Here is a 21,236-nt window from a genome sequence, read left to right on the forward strand (position 1 = left end):
ATTAAAGGAGAAATGAATGGATTGTAACGAGATTGAATAAATCTTGATAATTAAAAAAATCTTGTATATTAAAAAGATACGTAAATGCTAATGCATATAAAGAATGCGTTTACAAAATATTTAATTTATATCTGTGTTCGTCGGTCGACCGCAACTTGCAACATCTAATTGTAAGAGGATTATTAACCGTATGGAGTAGGAATTACTCTCTGGAATTACTGTTAACTTCTATCGGCTTAACGCTTTCATTTGCTTTCTTTTATTTTTTTCTATTTGAGAACTGATTTACAGAAATTAAATTATATTATGTTGTATTATATATTATAATATAATATCATATTATAATATTATTTAATTATATTATAATAATTTATAATATATAATTATATAATATAATTATGATATTATATTATTTAATATTATAATATATTTTAATATATTATTATAATATATTATAATATATTTTATTAATATAATTATAATTATTTTATATTCTATATATATGATAATTATCACATTTTAAATTTTAAAAATATTATCATGTTACGTAATTAACTTTGTGACATTGTGTATTTTTTTGTAGAGATATTACAAGTATAAAACAATTCTGATTTGTCCGCAATTTAAATTTATAACTGCATATAATAATTACTACAAATTAAAAATTAAACAGAAAAAGTCAAAAGAAAAAAAAAACTTTTCAAATTTTATGCTTCTCTGAAAGACCTCTATCTTACGAATATTTATAATATAAATGTACTACAATAATATAAATATAATACAATAATATAAATTATATATATTATAAATATAATATTTATAATATAAATTATATATATTATAAATATAATATTTATAATATAAATTGTACTGATTGTAATCCAACATCTGTTCATACATTGATTTATTAAATTTATGTAAATTATGAAAAGAATATTCTTGTTTTTATTCTTCTAAGGTTTGGCACTTTTTTGGCAATTTTTTTCAACTTATTTTCATCCGCAATGCTAACTGTATAATATGATCGAAAGAAATTTATCTTCTACGTCTTGGGAAACGCTATTTATGCTTACTTAGACATAATTACTTGTAGCTAAAAGGAAACAAGGAAAAACTAAATACAATCGAGCGACTTTTCGGTTGCATAAGAACGATCGGTGGTAACAACATAGTACAACATAACATCTACGTTTGGGCATTACGTGTCGTTATTTAACGTACGTAATATCGTGTTTGATCACTCAACGCTCACAAATCGTCAAATCTTGACTCCAAATGCAATTACAGAAAGAAAATTTCAAGCAAAGTCCGAGATATTACATATATACCGAGAATCTTAATCAACATGAGTTCGTTTAGCCACGCGTAACCGCATGCTGATTACGCGATTTTCACCGGACGTATGTGACGCGACATCACACATCATCACCCGCGAAAATCATCGCTCGTCTGCGATATCCACAATCCGGAAGTAATGTACAAGAAAATTTCATCATGAGTCCAAGTCGACGGACCGTGAATATCATACTCGTGTCCAAGTCGGCTTTCACCATAAGACTGACAGCCCGATCTTTTTCCATCAATTATCAAAATTATCTTACGTAATAAAGAATGTAACGGTCGACCAACGATTCAATTAATTAAAAATGCATTTAAAAATATATTCGATTGATAGGAACTGTCTATAATCTTAAGATTACCATAATATAATTGAGCAATGTATTATATATGTAAAAGATATGTGTGATGTGATATTAGTCGAGTGTTATTTCAGTTCGGTTTGTTATTTCAGTCGCAGAGAGTACACAGTAATTTCATCTCAATTGTTTTGTGAATCATATAATTATTTCTTATTCCCTAGCGATTATCTGAACCTTACTATAAGCTCCCTTACAACCGGATTGATTTAGTTGTAGATACTTTTTGATAAATTCAATCTGTTCAGATGTAAGATATAAATTGCTATTACTTGCCGCGTTTGTAATGCATCTTTCTATGTGTTTCTCACTTAAAAAATCATAGGGAATTATTGTGGAATCAATATCATTCCTGTGCATCTCGAGATTTATTCTGTTCAGAGTTTGATATAAAAGCGTATCACGGGTGTTAATATTATTAAACTGCTCTTCGGTCATCGGATCTAAAGTGAAGACGGCCAACACAGTAAGGTGTCGACTATTCCTATGCACATATTTGTCCAAATTTTGTGCCTTCAAAAATTCTATGACACTTGGCACATCACTATACTTCAAGTTGTCAAGGATGATTAGACTTGGATGTAACAAAGAATTGTTATAAAACTTCACAGGTTTAAGTGGAGGATAATATGTACGAACGGAGAACGATGTCGCAAAATTTTGCCTTATAATATCCACCGAGTATGATTTACCAACACCTGAGCCACCACATAGGATTATTAACCGTAAGAAAGGCTCGTCACGCTGGAGAACTTCGGTTAGGTCTTCTATAGCATTTTCCTGACCAAAAACTTGGTTCCTCAATTCGATAGCAGCTTTGGCATATTCCATGCTGTGTTTACGTTCCCGATTCTGATACAAGATTACCGAGAGTAGCAATATGAATGTTGATAATAATATCGTTACAACACATGTATTGCAAGGAAAAGATGCTTTGTAAAAGCGTTTGCGATTTGCATTCGTCGTATTTTTCAAAATAGGTGAACAAGCTTCACTCTTCACATCTTCATGAATTTGCAGCTTTTTGCGAGGTACATTGTATTCCATGCTATCCATAGTATCCTTTTCTACACGTTTTCGTTTCACCGGTTGTGTCTGCTCCAGAAATTTATTTAATTCCTGATTGAAAAATAAAGATGACATTTGTGTTATTATTGTTTTAAAGAATAACTCAGATAATTTTGGCTTTGTAAATTTCTTTTTTACTTTGCAGTTATTTTATTACCTTTTCCATAAACTTATTTAGCGTAGATGTGAATGGTTCCTGAATGAATTGTTCCTTATTATCCGAATAGATATGCATAGTTTCCTGAGTCATCAAATCATTATTACTACATAAAGAGATATTATTTGATGTCTCCTCCTGCTTGGTCTTGTCTTCTTTGGTTTCTCTTCTTTTTAGAATTAATCTTTGTCTATAGATTATAAAATGCTTTATTGATTTCATTCGACATCATATCTTTAATACAAAGTATGTTTTATTAAATTATGATGCTTATATTAACTTAGAATATTATGTTTAAAAATTATTATACTTAATTTTAATTTTATAAATTTGATCGTATATCATCACTCAAATTTAAAACCAAATTAAAATCTTTTAATAAAAAATTTAAAATTTAAAATTCGATGCAATTGACACCAAGCTTGATTTTTCTACACATTTATTGAAAGGTTAGTTTAATCAATAAATAATAATATTAATTTATCTTATATACATAAGATTAATAACAGTAAGATAGTTAAATACAATATATTTGAATATGAGAGATGTGTAGAAAGTTAAGATATTAGCAAGAGTGCTATTGTGATATCTAATCGAAAATAATAAAAATATTACCTCATATAGACATTTTGCTCCATCATCCGATTCAAGTTGTGCTTTATTAAAATAGATAAATTTTTCTGCGGTTCCTTGATAAGTTTTATTTGTAAAGATAATATAGAGCAGCTTAATGTTTCATTTGATTCAATCACAAGTGTATTGGACAAAAGCTTCTTTGATATAGATGACAGATCTTAAGTCAAGTTGCTTCGAATTAGATTGTTTTATATCAAGATGTTTCGAATTTGGCTGCTCCGAGCTCAATTGCCTCAAGTCAAATAATTCTGAGATCAATTGTTTGAAATCTAATTCCTCAGAGTTATAATTTTCTGCCTGCTTTGAATCTAGTTGCTTTGAGTTTGATTATTCCGAACTGAATTATTTCATGTTGTTATTCGTGTCTTCTCTTTTCATCAATGTTTCTTTTTCAGTCTCTTGCGATAAGCTGAAAAATATAAATCTTCCTGAGTGCTATATTCTATGAATACAAATATTATGCTAGACTGCTAACAGCGATTTTTATGATAAAGCTATGTTGTGTCATATTATAAAAATAAAAATGGTTACAAAGGGTAAAATTTCAAAGTTATGTGTACTATCTTTTTATATTAGCTTTTACAATGTTTTTAAATACTTGGAGAAGTATATATTTTATCCTAAAATTAATTATTATTAAAAAACTGGAAACATACTGCAACTGCGTTCCGTTTTATAACCTTGAAGCAGTTAGAAAGCGCACGAAACTAAAACGGAACGAGCCGCAGTACACTTCCATTACGTCATAGCATGAGTACTCGGAGTGAATAAAGGAACACATCCCGTGTCTCGCTACCCGCGCCATCCGTCGTTACGCAGCGTCAACTATACCGCCGGAAGCAAGTCTTAGTGTTGCGACTCGAGTAGTGCTTCCGTCCATCTTCCTGGCCATCTTAGCGCAGCGTAGCGGCCATCTTATCGCAGTCGTTCGCCTCTATGTGCATAAGTCGCAGTTGTCTCGCGAGTGCATTGTCGTTGCCTCGACACGGTCTCGATCGCAAATATCAAGTCTCGCGAGTGCCGCTTCCTTCGCGAGTGATCATCTCGCGTCATTCTCACCGCGAGTGCTTCCCGTATAACCTCGTGCGCTGCACGTGTCCAGTGCGTGTCGCCATTCTGTGCGCGGGTGTCTATTTTGTGTGTGCGCATTTTCTCTCTCTCTCTCTCCTGCGCCGCGTGCGCTCTAGTGCTCTCTCTCTCTCTCTCTCTCTCTCTCTCTCTCTCTGCGCCATGCGCTCTCTCGCTCGCGCCTCTTATTTCCACGCGTTGCGCCGCGTCCCCGTCTTCCTTGCAGTGCCGCGTTGGCGTCATCCCTTGGCGTTTGTGTATGCTCGCTGATTAGCGTGGCCATTCCTATTATAACCTAAGGCTCAGGTTCGCCGCTACTTGCCGATACGTTACCCTCTGACGATCTCTTAGTTGACACGACAACCAGAATACCACATTTACTCTGTATTTTAAAGTAAATTTAATCAAATGTATTTACCTTTTTTGTTCTGGCTATTGACATTTTTCACCTGTAATTTATTTTCTTATGTTTTTTCTTTTTCTGTTGTAAAAGCAATCTCGTGAACTTTGTGTAAATGTTCAAATAAATTTTTTATATTGATTAAATTTAAAATTGCGCCACAAGCTTTACACTTGGCACTATAATTATTTGGTTCAAAATAATCCTTTAGGTCTGTAGATTTAATGTTTTTATTTCGTTTATTAATTTTTCGTGATTTATGTCAAAATGTTTTTCCAAATCCAAAGAGGATTTATCGTTTTTATGATATTATTACAAGTAAGACATCTTACCATAAAGTTTTTTTCTTTAATATAATTATGCCAAATTTCTCTTTTTCTGTTTTTTATCTCCATTGTAATCCACGTTTTTCATGTTCTATTGTGTTTTATCGTATAATCTCTTATCGACTAGGTTATGTAAATTTTCGTACAATACTTGCACATAATTTCATTTTTATTTCATTTTTCTTTCATAATGTTCCCAGGTTCCAACGTTGCATTGTGACAATTAATACAGATATCACGTGACGATCCGCGTATTATTAAATGCGCACTCAGAAATCCTCAGAAACATTGTGCGAAGAGATCGAATAGGGACATACTGATCTGTTAACATGTAAATATCATTTGAATTTGCCTTTATAGTTTATAGCAGTGACCGGAGAATTGATGAAAAAACTATGTGGGAACTAGATGGGAAAAACTATGTGAGAAGGAGATGGGAAAACTATGTGGGAAAAAGATGGGAAAAACTATGTGGGAATTAGGTGGGAAAAAGATGGGAAAAACTATGTGGGAATTAGATGGGAAAAACTATGTAGGAACTAGATGGAAAAAACTATGTAGGAAGAAGATGGGAAAAACTATGTGAGAAGAAGATGGGAAAAACTATGTGGGAACTGGATGGGAAAAACTATGTGGGAAGAAGATGGGAAAAACTATGTGGGAAGATGGAAAAAACTATGTGGGAGCTAGATGGGAAAAACTGTGGGAATTAGGTGGGAAAAACTATGTAGGAAGAAGATGGGAAAAACTATGTGGGAACTAGATGGGAAAAACTATGTGGGAAGAAGATGGGAAAAACTATGTGGGAACTAGATGGGGAAAACTATGTAGGAACTAGATGGGAAAAACTATGTGGGAAAAAGATGGGAAAAACTATGTGGGAATTAGCTGGGAAAAATTATGTGGGAAGAAGATGGGAAAAACTATGTGGGAACTAGATGGGAAAAAGATGGGAAAAACTATGTGGGAATTAGATGGGAAAAACTATGTAGGAACTAGATGGAAAAAACTATGTAGGAAGAAGATGGGAAAAACTATGTGGGAACTGGATGGGAAAAACTATGTGGGAAGAAGATGGGAAAAACTATGTGGGAACTAGATGGGAAAAACTATGTGGGAACTAGATGGGAAAAATTATGTGGGAATTAGGTGGGAAAAACTATGTGGGAACTAGATGGGAAAAGCTATGTGGGAAGAAGATAGGAAAAACTATGTGGGAACTGGATGGGAAAAACTATGTGGGAAGAAGATGGGAAAAATTATGTGAGAACTAGATGGGAAAAACTATGTGGGAAGAAGATGGGAAAAATTATGTGGGAACTAGATGGGAAAAACTATGTGGGAAGAAGATGGGAAAAACTATGTGGGAACTGGATGGGAAAAACTATGTGGGAAGAAGATGGGAAAAACTATGTGGGAACTTGATGGGAAAAACTATGTGGGAACTCGATGGGAAAAACTATGTGGGAACTGGATGGGAAAAACTATGTGGGAACTAGATGGGAAAAACTATGTGGGAAGAAGATGGGAAAAACTATGTGGGAACTAGATGGGAAAAACTATGTGGGAATTAGATGGGAAAAACTATGTGGGAACTGGATGGGAAAAACTATGTAGGAACTAGATGGGAAAAACTATGTGGGAACTGGATGGGAAAAACTATGTGGGAAGAAGATGGGAAAAACTATGTGGGAATTAGCTGGGAAAAATTATGTGGGAAGAAGATGGGAAAAACTATGTGGGAACTAGATGGGAAAAAGATGGGAAAAACTATGTGGGAATTAGATGGGAAAAACTATGTAGGAACTAGATGGAAAAAACTATGTAGGAAGAAGATGGGAAAAACTATGTGGGAAGAAGATGGGAAAAACTATGTGAGAACTAGATGGGAAAAACTATGTGGGAAGAAGATGGGAAAAACTATGTGGGAACTAGATGGGAAAAACTATGTGGGAAGAAGATGGGAAAAACTATGTGGGAATTAGGTGGGAAAAACTATGTGGGAACTAGATGGGAAAAACTATGTGGGAAGAAGATGGGAAAAACTATGTGGGAAGAAGATGGGAAAAACTATGTGGGAACTAGATGGGAAAAACTATGTGGGAACTAGATGGGAAAAATTATGTGGGAATTAGGTGGGAAAAACTATGTGGGAACTAGATGGGAAAAGCTATGTGGGAAGAAGATGGGAAAAACTATGTGGGAACTGGATGGGAAAAACTATGTGGGAAGAAGATGGGAAAAACTATGTGGGAACTTGATGGGAAAAACTATGTGGGAACTCGATGGGAAAAACTATGTGGGAACTGGATGGGAAAAACTATGTGGGAAGAAGATGAGAAAGACTATGTGGGAACTAGATGGGAAAAACTATGTGGGAACTAGATGGGAAAAATTATGTGGGAATTAGGTGGGAAAAACTATGTGGGAACTAGATGGGAAAAGCTATGTGGGAAGAAGATGGGAAAAACTATGTGGGAAGAAGATAGGAAAAACTATGTGGGAACTGGATGGGAAAAACTATGTGGGAAGAAGATGGAAAAAACTATGTGAGAACTAGATGGGAAAAACTATGTGGGAAGAAGATGGGAAAAACTATGTGGGAACTAGATGGGAAAAACTATGTGGGAAGAAGATGGGAAAAACTATGTGGGAACTAGATGGGAAAAACTATGTGGGAACTCGATGGGAAAAACTATGTGGGAACTGGATGGGAAAAACTATGTGGGAAGAAGATGAGAAAAACTATGTGGGAACTAGATGGGAAAAACTATGTGGGAAGAAGATGGGAAAAACTATGTGGGAACTAGATGGGAAAAACTATGTGGGAATTAGATGGGAAAAACTATGTGGGAACTGGATGGGAAAAACTATGTAGGAATTAGATGGGAAAAACTATGTGGGAACTAGATGGGAAAAACTATGTGGGAAGAAGATGGGAAAAACTATGTGGGCACTAGATGGGAAAAACTATGTGGGAAGAAGATGGGAAAAACTATGTGGGCACGAGATGGGAAAACTATGTGGGAAGAAGATGGGAAAAACTATGTGGGAACTAGATGGGAAAAACTATGTGGGAACTAGATGGGAAAAAGATGGGAAAAACTATGTGGGAAAAAGATGGGAAAAACTATGTGGGAATTAAGTGGGAAAAACTATGTGGGAAGAAGATGCAAAACTATGTAGGAACTAGATGGGAAAAACTATGTGGGAAGAAGATGGGAAAAACTATGTAGGAACTAGATGGGAAAAATTATGTGGGAAGAAGATGGGAAAAACTGTGTGAGAAGTAAATGAGAAAATCTATGTGGGCTTAGACCGGATGTTTTTTGTAATTTTTCAGTTAAGACAAGATTTCTTCTTTCATTTCCTTTATTAGGTTTTTGATTTTTGGTTTAAATGATTCTCCAACTGCGGAATATTTATTCTTTTCGTTATTTATCCGCAGGCAACACATCTAGCGGTAAAGTTTTCATGTTTTATAAAACACCACCAAACTTTTTTATTACTTTCAATTTTTCTTTTCCATTCGAGGAAAAGATTAGGTTCTTTATGCGATACTATATGTTTAACCATGCAATCGCGTATGCATTGCGTTGTATAAATTTTATCGCAATAATTACACTTAATTTTATTTTTGCTTATCCGCTCAAAATGCTCCCGAGCCCAATGTTTAAATGCCCGTTGCATTGTGGCAATATGTATTAATTAAGATACCATAACGATCCGCGTATTATTATAGTTATTACTCCAAAGTTCTTGAAGAGACTGTGCGGAGATGTGGAATAGGAACGTACTGATCTGTTAATATATAAATATTATTTGAATTTGTTCATTAAAAAAATATTTAGCATAAAGTGTATTTATTTGTTTCTTAACCCTTCTATTTATCGAAAATCATCCTGTTTATATTCCAACTTTAAATACATAATTATATTCTTGATTTATATTTAATCTGTTAATATATGTCTTTTAAAATCCAATATTATTTCATAAATTAAAAGTTTTATTATATAAATCTATTCTCACAAATACAATTAGACTTTTACCTAAGAAAAATTTATTTTTTGAACACTTAAAAAAAAATTTAATCGGTTAAGTAGCGAGAATTGTAATAAAAATGTATAGCAGAGGTAATACGACGCTATGGCGTTTTTTCTTTTTTATATCAAAAAATATTAACAAGCGATCACACTATTTTTTCCACTACATTTAATTCAATTGACATTTCTGATTAATATATGCAATGTCTCGTGCAGTAAAAATGCAATTGCATGGAATATCGATCAAATTTAATACAACGCTTTATGCAGATGGAAACTTAAACTAAGTTGAAAAATCCTATAACATTTTGCAATTTTTGTTATTGTTAAAAATTTATTATTAAAGATTGCCAAAGCGCGTATCAACTTTGTTCACCGCAAATGCAGAAGTGCGGCGAAATGCAACTGCCAATCGTTACATACATTCACGTTGCAAGAAGCACAGCAAAATATACAGTAAAATGCAGTGTAAATATGTACATTATCTTCGTGCAAGTAAATCATCTAGAAGTAATAGAAAAAGTACGAAACAAAATTGAATGTTCTTGATTATCATCTTTCTTCAATGTGACAAATTATTACATACAATGCCATGGTTGTCATATGATTGTCAACATATTGCATGAGCAAACAGAATTGGAGTTGCATTTACGTCAAGTTCATCAAATTATTCAATCCTCAGAGAAGAATAAAAATAAAGAGGACAACAGAGATGTAATGATGCCACGATCCATAAATGAAAGGAATAATGTAAGTAGCAGTTTTCAAGAAACTACTTAAAGTACTTACTCAATTATCGGAGAAGGAGAGAACAATACAAGTAAATATATTTATGAATATTATTGCTTCAGTTTCTATAATTCAAACATAAACACTTACATCTAAATTTTTAAATCGCAAACTTGGTATTTGTTTAAAATTATAAATATTATAGTCTTATACAGAATGCGTACGTTACTAAAATATTACTATTTTAAATGTTGAATAAATGATACACACCCTACAATTTAATGTCATTAAAATTTAATGTCTATTTAAAAAATAAATAGAAATTTAATGAAAAAATAATATTAAAAAGAGAAATTGCTATATGCAAAATGTGTGGTGAATTAATGAAACTTTAAATCCTTCCTTAAGAGTTAGATCACATTAGAATTAATCATAACCTTTTAAAAAAGATCAAAAATAACGCGTCCCTTTTCTTATTTATGTAAGAGAAAGAATTTTATACAAAAATTTCTATCAAAATTTTTGCGGCAATATATAAATATTATATTATAAGTATATATATTTATTTATAAAACATTCATATAATAAAAAATTATAAATTTAACGCATTATTAAGAAAAATTTGTCAATAATTAAAAATTTATATCAATAGTAAATAATATTGAAACACTTCAATTATATCCAAAGCTTTTTTAATAATTATGAAAATTTACTCAGATTGACAGTTTTTAATAATATCTCATTGATTTTTTTATTTCTTAAAGAGCGATTAATAATAATGTTATACGGTTTACTTTGATTATTAGAGTTATATGATCAAAATTATGTGATTAAATTATAAGAATTATTTAAAAGAGTAGATGCTTAATATCTTAGAAAAATATATCGAACATAATTTCATAAAAGTTACTTCAAACGTGTGTTATTTAAATGTATTAATATTTTATTTTATTTCCTTTTTTACACGTTTTTAAACAAGTTTGTGTTCGTGATATGTATTTAATTTAATCGATTATATTCTTATAACGTTGCGGTCGATTCCACTTCGAATATAAAAGACGCCCGATGCGGGAAGTCATGGGCGATCGGGCATTATTAGCCAGCCCTGCCAGCAAACGTCATGAAACGGAGTGTGTCATCAGCGGCGCAACCGAGATCTAACTTTCGGGATTCGCATTGACGCAAAAACGCCCTGTTGAGAGTTCGGTAACATTTTTCTTTTTTTTTTTTTTTTTTTTAGCTGTCACAACGCCAGGCACGACACACGCGCCGATCCGTGTGTCTCGCGGATCAAATTCACGCGCACACGTGGTCCGATTCGCGCGTTCCTTTACTTTACAACATCGTGTGTGTCAGTCCGGTCCGGTGGTTCCGACGCTTCCGGCCGTGCCACCAGCCGGGACGGGGACTTCAGTTCCTGCTCGCGTATCGACGAGCGAGGTCGAAGTCGTTTCTGACGCGGCGCGCGCCGTTCCTCCTTGTGATGTGACACCCGGGGTGGTGGTGCTCGAGCGTGTGACGGTGTGACGGCAGCGAGAAAAGGCCGAGAAAAATGCGGCCGAACGCCGTTGTCCTGGCGCGGGTCTGCCTGCCGCTTCTGCTGCTGGCGGCTGCGACAAACGCGCGGATCCACAAGCTGGACATACGGGTTGGTTGCGACTCCTCCAGAAAGCGCGTCTGTCATATTATTGTTATTATCGCGCGTCCAATTGTAATCGCGGTGGGATCAAACAACGCTAACTAAGCATCCACGGCTGCTCCGAAACGTGTCCAACGAGCATTTGTAGAGCATTTGTCGTTGAGCATTTTAACGAGCGACTGTCACGCACGGCGGAATAATCCTGCGGAAGGAAAGGCAAAGTGCGTTGCACACACGCCACGGTCGCACGGTCGTACGGAATCGTGGGAGACAAGTGGCATCGGTGATATCAGAGATCAGACGTGCGCGCGTCGATAATCTCGGAACACGTCGCACGCTACTAATTATTCTATTAGTTATTTTAATAATGATGATGATGATAATAATAATATGTCATGGCGAAGGAGTTAACGCTTTCGATTGTCGCGACTGGAACGCGACGATTTTTACGATAGATGCGTCTGATTAATTTCACACAAGGTCCTTTTCCGAGCGAGGATCATATCGAGTTCTAAGAAAATTAATACATATAATACATATCCTACATATATCCTGCACCTTATACACGTCAAGATCTATCTATTGATTTACATATGCGTGTGACTACGATCGATTCGTATACCTTGGAAATGTTTTTATAGACTTGTTATGGAAATAAAAGCCAAAGGGGACGTTGAGACCTCTGGCCTTTTTTCATGAATTTTTTTCTTTTCAGAAAATGATAATTTCTTTCGGAACAAAGTCCTTTCTGTTCTTGTTTAGAATGCACAATCCGTTAACAAGAATTTTTTTGCATTGCAGAAAGACAGGAGGCATTATATTACTTTAAGCACATTCGGCTTTTACATAGGAGGCATTCTGACTGTGAATCTCACAAGTTTCAAGTTTGAATCGGCGGACGCCGAGAAAAAACTAACACCGGAAAGCGCGAGCAAAGCCGTGGTAAGTCACTAATAAGTCTGTTTTTTTTAGATTCATTTTTTTCTTTTTTTTTCTCTACGTTGGAGGAAAAGAGAAAAAAAAATAAATAGTTCAAGAAATTCAACTAGGAAGAATGGATCTTAAAATCGATGAGTAATTTTTATTTATTTGCATCTTGATAAGTCTTCGATATTAAGTCATTCTTAATCGGGAAATACAAAAGCAAAGTTTTCTTAAGAAAATTTTTTAGCAACGAAAGTTTCCACGAAAAGAAATCGATCATGATACAGTCCTCTCTATTTACATTTTAATACAAGAATATAATGATTTTGTTACATTAATTATATTAGCGATTTTGAATTTTTCCTATTTTTATTATTATTTATATTGTTTTATACAAATAATTATGTTATTTTACTATTACTATTTTGTTTTAATATTTTTACTATTTATACTGTTTTATGTAATATAAAACATTAACTATTTTATAATCAAATTTTTTCGAGATAATGCAATTTGATGTAAAAAAAAAAAAGAAACTCAATTCTAGGACACGTCCTATTATTTTTCTGCTTATTAAAGTTTCGGTCGGAACGTAGTAACGTTGCATCAATGTAATACATTGTTCTGTCATATAGCAACAGACACCTGTTTCTGTATTCCGCGCTTTGATTCTGAGAGAGCCATCCGCGTTTATAAATAAGCGCGCGAGTAATGCGGATGTTTCCTGCATCATCGTCTTGTTGGATTCGTGAATGACTTGTTCACGCGTGCAGATAGAACATAACTAACGCATAGAATCATCCGTTATTTATTTCGGTGCATCCTTTATTATTATTTTCAGATTTTAGAGACTAATGATTGTTTTTAGAGACTAAAAGCACTCGCGAATGCAAATAGTCGAATTATTTGTTTTCCATGCAAAGAATTCTTTCTTGCTGATTAATCTCTAATTTTATATAACTTAATTTTTATAAGATATACTGTAATATATATTACATTATCTTTCGGCAGACATAAAACAAAGTGATTGTAATTATGCGATTATTTTCATATTATCGTATTCATGGCAATAACATTTTTATTTTATTTGCAGTTTGGATTTAGCTTGGGCCGAACGCTCATCGATGCTATTAATCCATACGTGCACAATCATCTGGACGGATGCTTGTTGCAAAATGTTTCGAATCTCAAGACAGAACAAAAGGACGACAGCTCGATCATATATTTTACCATGGACTTGAAGAATCTTACGTAAGTATTGCAATATGCAAGCCATGATAAGATTTTTATGTTAATTATAGTAACAAGCGCAATAAAGATTTGTAATTCGATTTCCGCATGCCGCAGAATGCAGGTAGACTGCAGTCGCAATGTACACGCGGCACACATCTACAGGGATCCAAGCGCTGTATTAATGTATCGGACAAAGAGGAGTTCGCTGTCAGCAAGATTCAGCGATACCGCGCTCTTCCCACGGAGAAAACGGAACACATCGCACGGTGAGTCGCACGTTCCGCATCGCGTGCGAAGTTATTTCCACCTCCACGTGACACGCAGCAAAAATATGTATATGAGGTGACATGTCATCGCGAGTATAAATATCGTTAACAAATGTACGCGGAATGTACACGTGCGCGAGTCTCATCGATTTTCCACGTCAATTTTCCATTCCTCTAATGTGTAACGTGAGCAGCGTTTATATACTTAACATACAACACGTTGTACAATGCACGACACATGCTCGCATTGGAACTTACAACATTTGGCATATGCTTAAAAATATGTTAATTATGCGGACAGACAGACCTGCGATAGAGCGAGAGATATTTCACTTCGTAGCGTTGCGCAACCCAGGGATCTTAGACGCTTAGAAATTGCTTCAAAAAACTGATCTGAGTGCTGATCCGCTATGAATAGAGCGATGAAATTCCCTTTAGGACAAATGCGAGAACGATGTCTGGTAGATGTTATCAGTGATACATGTGGATATCAAAAATAAATCACACATCACGACATTTGCCAGATATTTTCGACATTTCCTCACTGCTAATATCAACTAATATTAGAGATGTAAATTGCAATGAATAGAACAGGTGCAAACTAGAGACTTGGCTTCCCGAGTGATCCCGAGTCATTTACTAAGTATAGTAATTTTATTTCTGATAATTTCATTTTGAGGTTCAACGCGAATGGTTATTATTATTCGCAATATTTCGCGCCAGAAGTGCATTAATAATAAATGATGCGATAAATGGAGAGAGAGAGAGAGAGAGAGAGAGAGAGAGAGAGAGAGAGAGAGAGAGAGGAATTTGTTAAATAATTATATTCAAATATATTTGGACAACGCGCGCAACATATTGGACTAATATGCAATAAACTGAGATAGATGCGAATGGTTTGAGGAATTTGCGCGATAAATGAATTTACGATGCGATGCGATCGAAGAATATAATCCGCGCATTATTCGTATGCAGACGCTTTTAACGATGATCGATGAGCGACGGTATGTGGCATGCTAAGCGACATCGGTGATCGAATGCCACAGATGAAAGATGCTATAATTAACACGACTCGTCCCCGATTTTATAAATAACGCGAAACTTAGGTATTTTGGAAGATTGAGTTAGGTAACTATCTCTTTTGCACTTGATACATATATCATGGGCGACATCTCGCTTCAATTATCATTCGTGGACATATCAACGAATACTTACTCGATGATGATGTGTGTTTATTCTATCTTTTATGCGGTCGAATCTTTCGTTCCTTTTTTTTTGAAATTGCTTAATAAATCCTTTTGCGCAGCGATCGAGAAGACCCTCGCTCACGGCAATAATCCGAAACCTGGCTCGGACAGCAATGCGTGCTCCCATCTGAAATTACCGATGACGGTGGAAACGACGTCGAAGGGGGAGAGATCATATAACACGAGCTTCGTCATGTATGTCGCCAGCGAGGAAGAGGAGGGCCTGTACAATCTCTACTTTCACAATTGTCAGAATTATGATAATAACAAAGAACCGCTACTTGTGGACTTCACGGTGAGATTATGTGATGATTAGGAGATTAGATGATCATTCATCACGTTGAAGAAACATTCTTCTTGTAGGTGGAAATAGCGGAGATTAATAATGATAACTTTCTCAGTGCCGGCGAAATGCCATTGCCGGCTCTATATTTTACAATGGCTCTACTCTTTTTCTTGTCGGGCTGTTTTTGGGTATTTATTCTCAATAAAAGCAAGTAAGGGTAACAACATAATATGGAACATAATGATGAATTAGCAAAATAGAGTATAAATATTTTTGTGATATACAGGCATTCTGTGTTTAAAATCCACTATTTAATGGCGGTTCTGGTGTACCTGAAGTCTTTCTCATTGCTGTTCCATGGTATAAATTATCACTTCATCCAAACTAAGGGTGAGCACGTCGAGGCATGGGCGATTTTATATTATATTACTCATCTTCTGAAAGGAGCCGTTCTCTTTATTACTATTGTGCTCATTGGCACGGGATGGAATTTTATAAAGCACATTCTCTCGGACAAGGAGAAAAAGCTCTTTATGCTGGTCATACCATTGCAAGTAAACATCGATGTCTTTTGCTTACTTTCCCCTTTTAAGTAAATTTTGAGAAAAATCAATTTTTTTATCTATTAACATTACATAAATCTTAATATAAATTACTTAAATTAAACTTATAAAGAGATGCAATACAAAATCTTATAATAACTTTAATAATTTTTTATTAGTTACAAATAATGTGTTTAAAATTAGTTAAAATTAATTAGTTAAAATTAGTATCACAACATTAGTTATGAAATTATAAATTTTAATTTGACAAAATTGTAATATTTTTCTTTATACATTTAATACTGAAAATTAAATATACAAATTACATGTATAATACCTAATACATGACGAGTTTAAAGATAATATAATAATATAATAAGATAATATAATAATAGAAATGCATTTCCTTGATTTAGGTGCTGGCAAATGTAGCCGAGATTATTATCGAGGAGAGTGATGTGGGTAATCTGCGTCGTGAGACTTCGCGGGATATGTTCATACTTGTTGATTTAATCTGTTGTGGCGCAATTCTATTTCCAGTCGTATGGAGCATCAGGCATTTAGAAGAAGTTGCCCGCACGAGTGATAAAGCGGCAATGAATTTGCGTAAACTTATGCTATTTAAGCATTTCTATATTATGATAGTCTTCTATATATACTTCACTCGTATTATAATGTACATACTCAAGGTACGTGGTTTCGTGATTTGGAATAATACCTTGTATCAATGTTCTGCGATTACGTGATTGCGAGTTATGAATTGTGTTGTTTTGACATATTTGGTAATCGTTTCCTTTTGCAGATCACAGTACGCTTTGACTACCAATGGCTGGACGAAACGTTCCGAGAGATGGCAACCTACGCATTCTTCGTTCTGACAGGATACAAATTCCGACCAGCGTCCGCGAATCCGTATTTCACGGTACCGAGTGATGAGGTGGATCCGGATGACGAAGACGATAAAACCGATGTCGTGTAAATATCAAATTAATCCGTGGCTTTTTCAATTTTTTTTGTTTTTAAACAATTTTTGAGAAAAAAATTAGATTTAATTATATATTTTAAATAAAATATATCAAATTAATGGCATATTAGAATATTGAAAGAGAGACTTGATGAATGATCATCATCAAATCATTACTATGAATAATAGCTATTTTACTTATTTTGTTCTCTCTTTGCCTTAAAATGTTAATTATTTAAATTTATTATTGTTTTTTTTCTCAGCATTTCTGGTGGTAACGGAATCAACAGGGACTTCAGTAAAGTGAGTAAGGTACCGAGGGCGGTAAGATCTGCGACTTCAAAAGTACCGTCTACCGAGGAAGAGCGGCATTCTCTTTTCCATGCAGAATCCTCTCGCGAGTATGATTGAGGACAATAGAAATAAATCATGATAGATCGCGTTGTGTGTTTGCGATTTCCGAATTTTTGAGGCTACATTTTGGATTGAAGGTGTGAATGAGAGCGTGACGATAGGCGACGGTAAACTGAAAGAGAAGAGAGAAAGAAAGAAAGCGTTTCCTATTCTCAAATCTATTTTATATTTCTCAGAAGAAGAAGAAGAAGAAGAGGAAAAATACTGCTTTATACCCATAAATGTATATATCAGTATGTCGCAGTATGCGATGAATGATCGCGATGAGATTCATTTACGATTGGCACTTTATATTTCAACAATTTAACTTTAATTATGCATTTCATTGGACTATAAATTTCTTAACTCTCTTCCGCTTTCGTTATTTACCATTTAATCCGATTAATGAGACACCTCTTTTTTTATTTTTCTTTTTTTTCTTAGCGAGACATTCACTACGATTAGGGTAATTGTTCATCTTGACGTTCCATATTATAACAACGTTACAACTTCAACGTGAGAAAGGCGAGAGACGATACAAACGTTTTTTCGATGCGCTTTTTGTAGTCGGTTTTTCATAAGCATTTAGAAAGACATTTTCATTTTCTTTTTTTCTTATAAGACACGCTGAAGCTATTTTCTTAGTGATGAGAATCCCATCTCGCGAACAGCGCGAATACTTTTGTATCGCGAATCTTATTTTTAAACAAGTGACCGAACTGAATGATGCAATAAACTTATCTAACGATATGTGTCCTCTCGCGATATTATGCGATATTATATTAAGATTAACATATCAATGGCGGATCTATTAATGACGCTAATATATCTTCTTTCCCAAAATATGAAAATATATTGCTTTCTATATTTTGGATTTTCTTCTTAGCTTTAAAATTTATAATAATTATATTAACTGTTCTATTAAATACTTGCAGTGAACAAACTTTTTGCAATATGTCAGAAGATTTTCATTAAATTCGATCAGATGTTAGTAAATTTCTATGTAGTACAGATTATTCTAAATACGTTGCAATAATGGCGTTAAGATATACATAATTATATTCATACATAAAATAATTATAAATATATGAAGATATTTAAAATAAGGGAAAAAATGATTTATACTTTTCAGGCTTTCACTTCATTAAGTTGCGAAATGTAGGTCCGCAATTGATTATCGTACTTATTATACATTGTCGTCACTATCGTTAAATTCAGGATCAAATTTACTATAGACATAGAAAGGATGGATTGCTCATAAAAGAAATATGACAACAAAATAAAATAGCAATACGACAACAAAATAAAATAGCAATATTTTAGACAACCATCCAAAGAAAATGAACAAGACAAATAAGAGTCGAAGCATGTAGAATGTAAAATTATTTGTTCTACAAAATATTATTTATACGTTTCAATTCAACTTCGAGCTATCTTCAATGTGAAAGTATAGTGTGTTCAAAATTTTATTATTTTTCCTAGTTTCAAGTGAAAGTAAGAAAATCTTTTTGACAATTCTTTTATTGTCACAACAATATTTTGAATTTTTCATTTTTGACAATAACATAAGATTAAATTATCTTTTTATTAAATGAATACGCGAATAAACAACGATTTAGAAAATAATGACAATCATATTCATTGATTTGCCTTACATACCAAAACTATCAGAGAAATTTAAAGGAATTATAAAGAATTTAGATATCAATCTCTTAAACAAATTTGAATAGATTATTAAGGGGCACAAGAATATCCTCTCAAAACTCTGAAAAAGAATGTAATTTATAAAATCTTTTGTTCATTTTCATTGGATTTTTAAATACCAAAAATTTTTAGTTAATATATCAGACAATCAAATTTTTTTCTTTTATATTACAAGTGAAAACAAACAACTAATAAAACTATACGGTCTATCTAGAGCGAAGCTGTGCCTATTAGAAAAGGATAATAATAATAGTAATAATAATAAACCTGAAGAGGGGATGATCCTTTTCATAAAGATTCGCCAATGACTTAGACATAATCCAGAAAAAAAGGAATTCCTCAACTTCAAACTAGCTCATCTGTTCGGGCTCGAAAAATTTCGTGTTCAATACTTGATGTTCTAAATCGATAAATGGAAAATTATGTGAAAGCTAATGTGATTACCGTCACATCCGCCTTCCCTTAGATGTGTTGTGTAATTTCATTCTATATTTGTGTGTAATGTGTGATACTACGATCTGTGTATAATTGCACCCTGGCCTCACCTTTTCCTAGTAACGTTTATACTCTTGATCAGGATTCTCATTAGATGAATCATCTAACATAATCTTGGCCTGCTTATATTTATTTCTGGTCCAATTCTTCTTTCCAATAGTTAAGATGCTATTCCTGTAAATAATTTCTAATTCTCTCCATGCCCAGACAGTATGACATACGCGAGCGCTGATTCCGGTTCCTCCATCTTTGTTACTGACTCAGATTTTGTTAATTGATTAGCGATTTTATTATCTTTGATCTCATTTGCATTCATAGACTAATCATGATTTAAAAATGGACGCAATCAAGGCCCTTAAAATTATTCAATTATTGGAGCATATCGTCTTAAGACGATAAGTTTACTCACTTTCTTTGATACAATCAGCGCTTGAGCACATCTTGTGATTTCCACTATCTCCAATAATTAGAAAAGGATTACGAGTGATTTAAATGACTTTGTTCTTTTTAATTCGAACGAACACTGTTTCCGTATAAATAAAATGAGAGCAATCTATTCTTCCTATATCTATGATGTCTATCCATAAAAACTAGTTAAAGATTTCAAAAAATATTACGCCCCGAAAGTACGGCCTTTTGATTATATCTGTGTTACTATAACTGTGTCGTATATATATCGAATAGGACACGAAAAGTTGAAAGAATAAAGCGGATATTTTTATGAACGTGCTTCGTATATTTTTATTTTTCCCCCTGCACCTCGCGCGCGGGTATGTACGATAAAATGCTATGGAAAATTTACAATGCTGGCGCTACTTTGCGCTTACTTTGTTAATAATGGGATACAATGGGAACTTGGAAAGATCGCCGCTTCGATCGAAAATTTGAATGTAAATCTGAAATATATTTTCATTTATTTATTGCATTTGAACAACGGCATAATTTTCAGAAGTTGTAAGTCGAAATGATCAAGAGAGAGGAAGAATTTTATGTCCGATTCAATGTTAACTGAAGCTTTGCAAAATGTATTTAATAATTCCTAATAAATAAACCTGCAGCATCGTTACTTTTCATCTTCTTGCCCGCCGTGTACATCTACCCCTAGATACGTGAGAAACATCTCGACGATGATTGCACCACTGAGCTTGCTTCTGCCACGGAGCGAAGATAATCCTTTCACGTTTCTCGCCTGCAAGAAGAATGAACGTGACGCTCGAGATGAGATGAGAATTGTTCCCTCTTTTCTGGCGGAAGATCAAGATTAATATATATTCCGAAAGAAAGAATCGCTTTTCTCTATCGTCAGACTTTCACAAGCCAGTCCGGGGCGTGGTAAATTAAATTGGCAACCGAGTTTAGTCGACGGTTTAACTCAGTCAGTTTATACTTTGTGTTGGAAATGCGGAGCGATAAAGTAGA

At 34.0% G+C, this 21,236-nt stretch overlaps 2 protein-coding genes across 3 annotated transcripts; one reads left to right on the forward strand and one right to left on the reverse strand.

Moving 5' to 3' along the window:
* Positions 1-47: 47 nt before the first annotated feature.
* LOC105426879 (uncharacterized) lies at positions 48-5,801 on the reverse strand. Of its 2 annotated transcripts, none has more exons than XM_011638281.3 (4): positions 4,215-5,801; positions 3,538-3,967; positions 2,923-3,156; positions 48-2,816 (listed from the first exon to the last, which is right to left on the reverse strand). In XM_011638281.3, exons 3-4 carry the CDS (start codon positions 3,142-3,144, stop codon positions 1,851-1,853), a joined length of 1,188 nt encoding a protein of 395 aa, XP_011636583.2. In that variant the 5' UTR covers positions 3,145-3,156; positions 3,538-3,967; positions 4,215-5,801; the 3' UTR covers positions 48-1,850. The 2 variants fall into 2 exon arrangements, with proteins under 2 accessions (XP_011636583.2, XP_011636584.2); XM_011638282.3 differs by having other exon boundaries at positions 2,923-3,112; positions 4,215-5,800.
* Positions 5,802-11,461: 5,660 nt separating this feature from the next.
* On the forward strand, positions 11,462-20,542 carry LOC105426878 (protein GPR107). The gene is made up of 10 exons (XM_011638280.3): positions 11,462-11,772; positions 12,565-12,705; positions 13,781-13,938; positions 14,035-14,186; positions 15,493-15,728; positions 15,797-15,930; positions 16,006-16,273; positions 16,678-16,950; positions 17,064-17,236; positions 17,489-20,542. Exons 1-10 carry the CDS (start codon positions 11,677-11,679, stop codon positions 17,634-17,636), a joined length of 1,779 nt encoding a protein of 592 aa, XP_011636582.2. The 5' UTR covers positions 11,462-11,676; the 3' UTR covers positions 17,637-20,542.
* The last annotated feature ends 694 nt before the right edge of the window (positions 20,543-21,236 follow it).

The sequence above is a fragment of the Pogonomyrmex barbatus genome, unplaced genomic scaffold (genome assembly GCF_055798465.1).
Source record: "Pogonomyrmex barbatus isolate J1 unplaced genomic scaffold, ASM5579846v1 scaffold11, whole genome shotgun sequence".
Lineage (NCBI taxonomy): Eukaryota > Metazoa > Arthropoda > Insecta > Hymenoptera > Formicidae > Pogonomyrmex > Pogonomyrmex barbatus.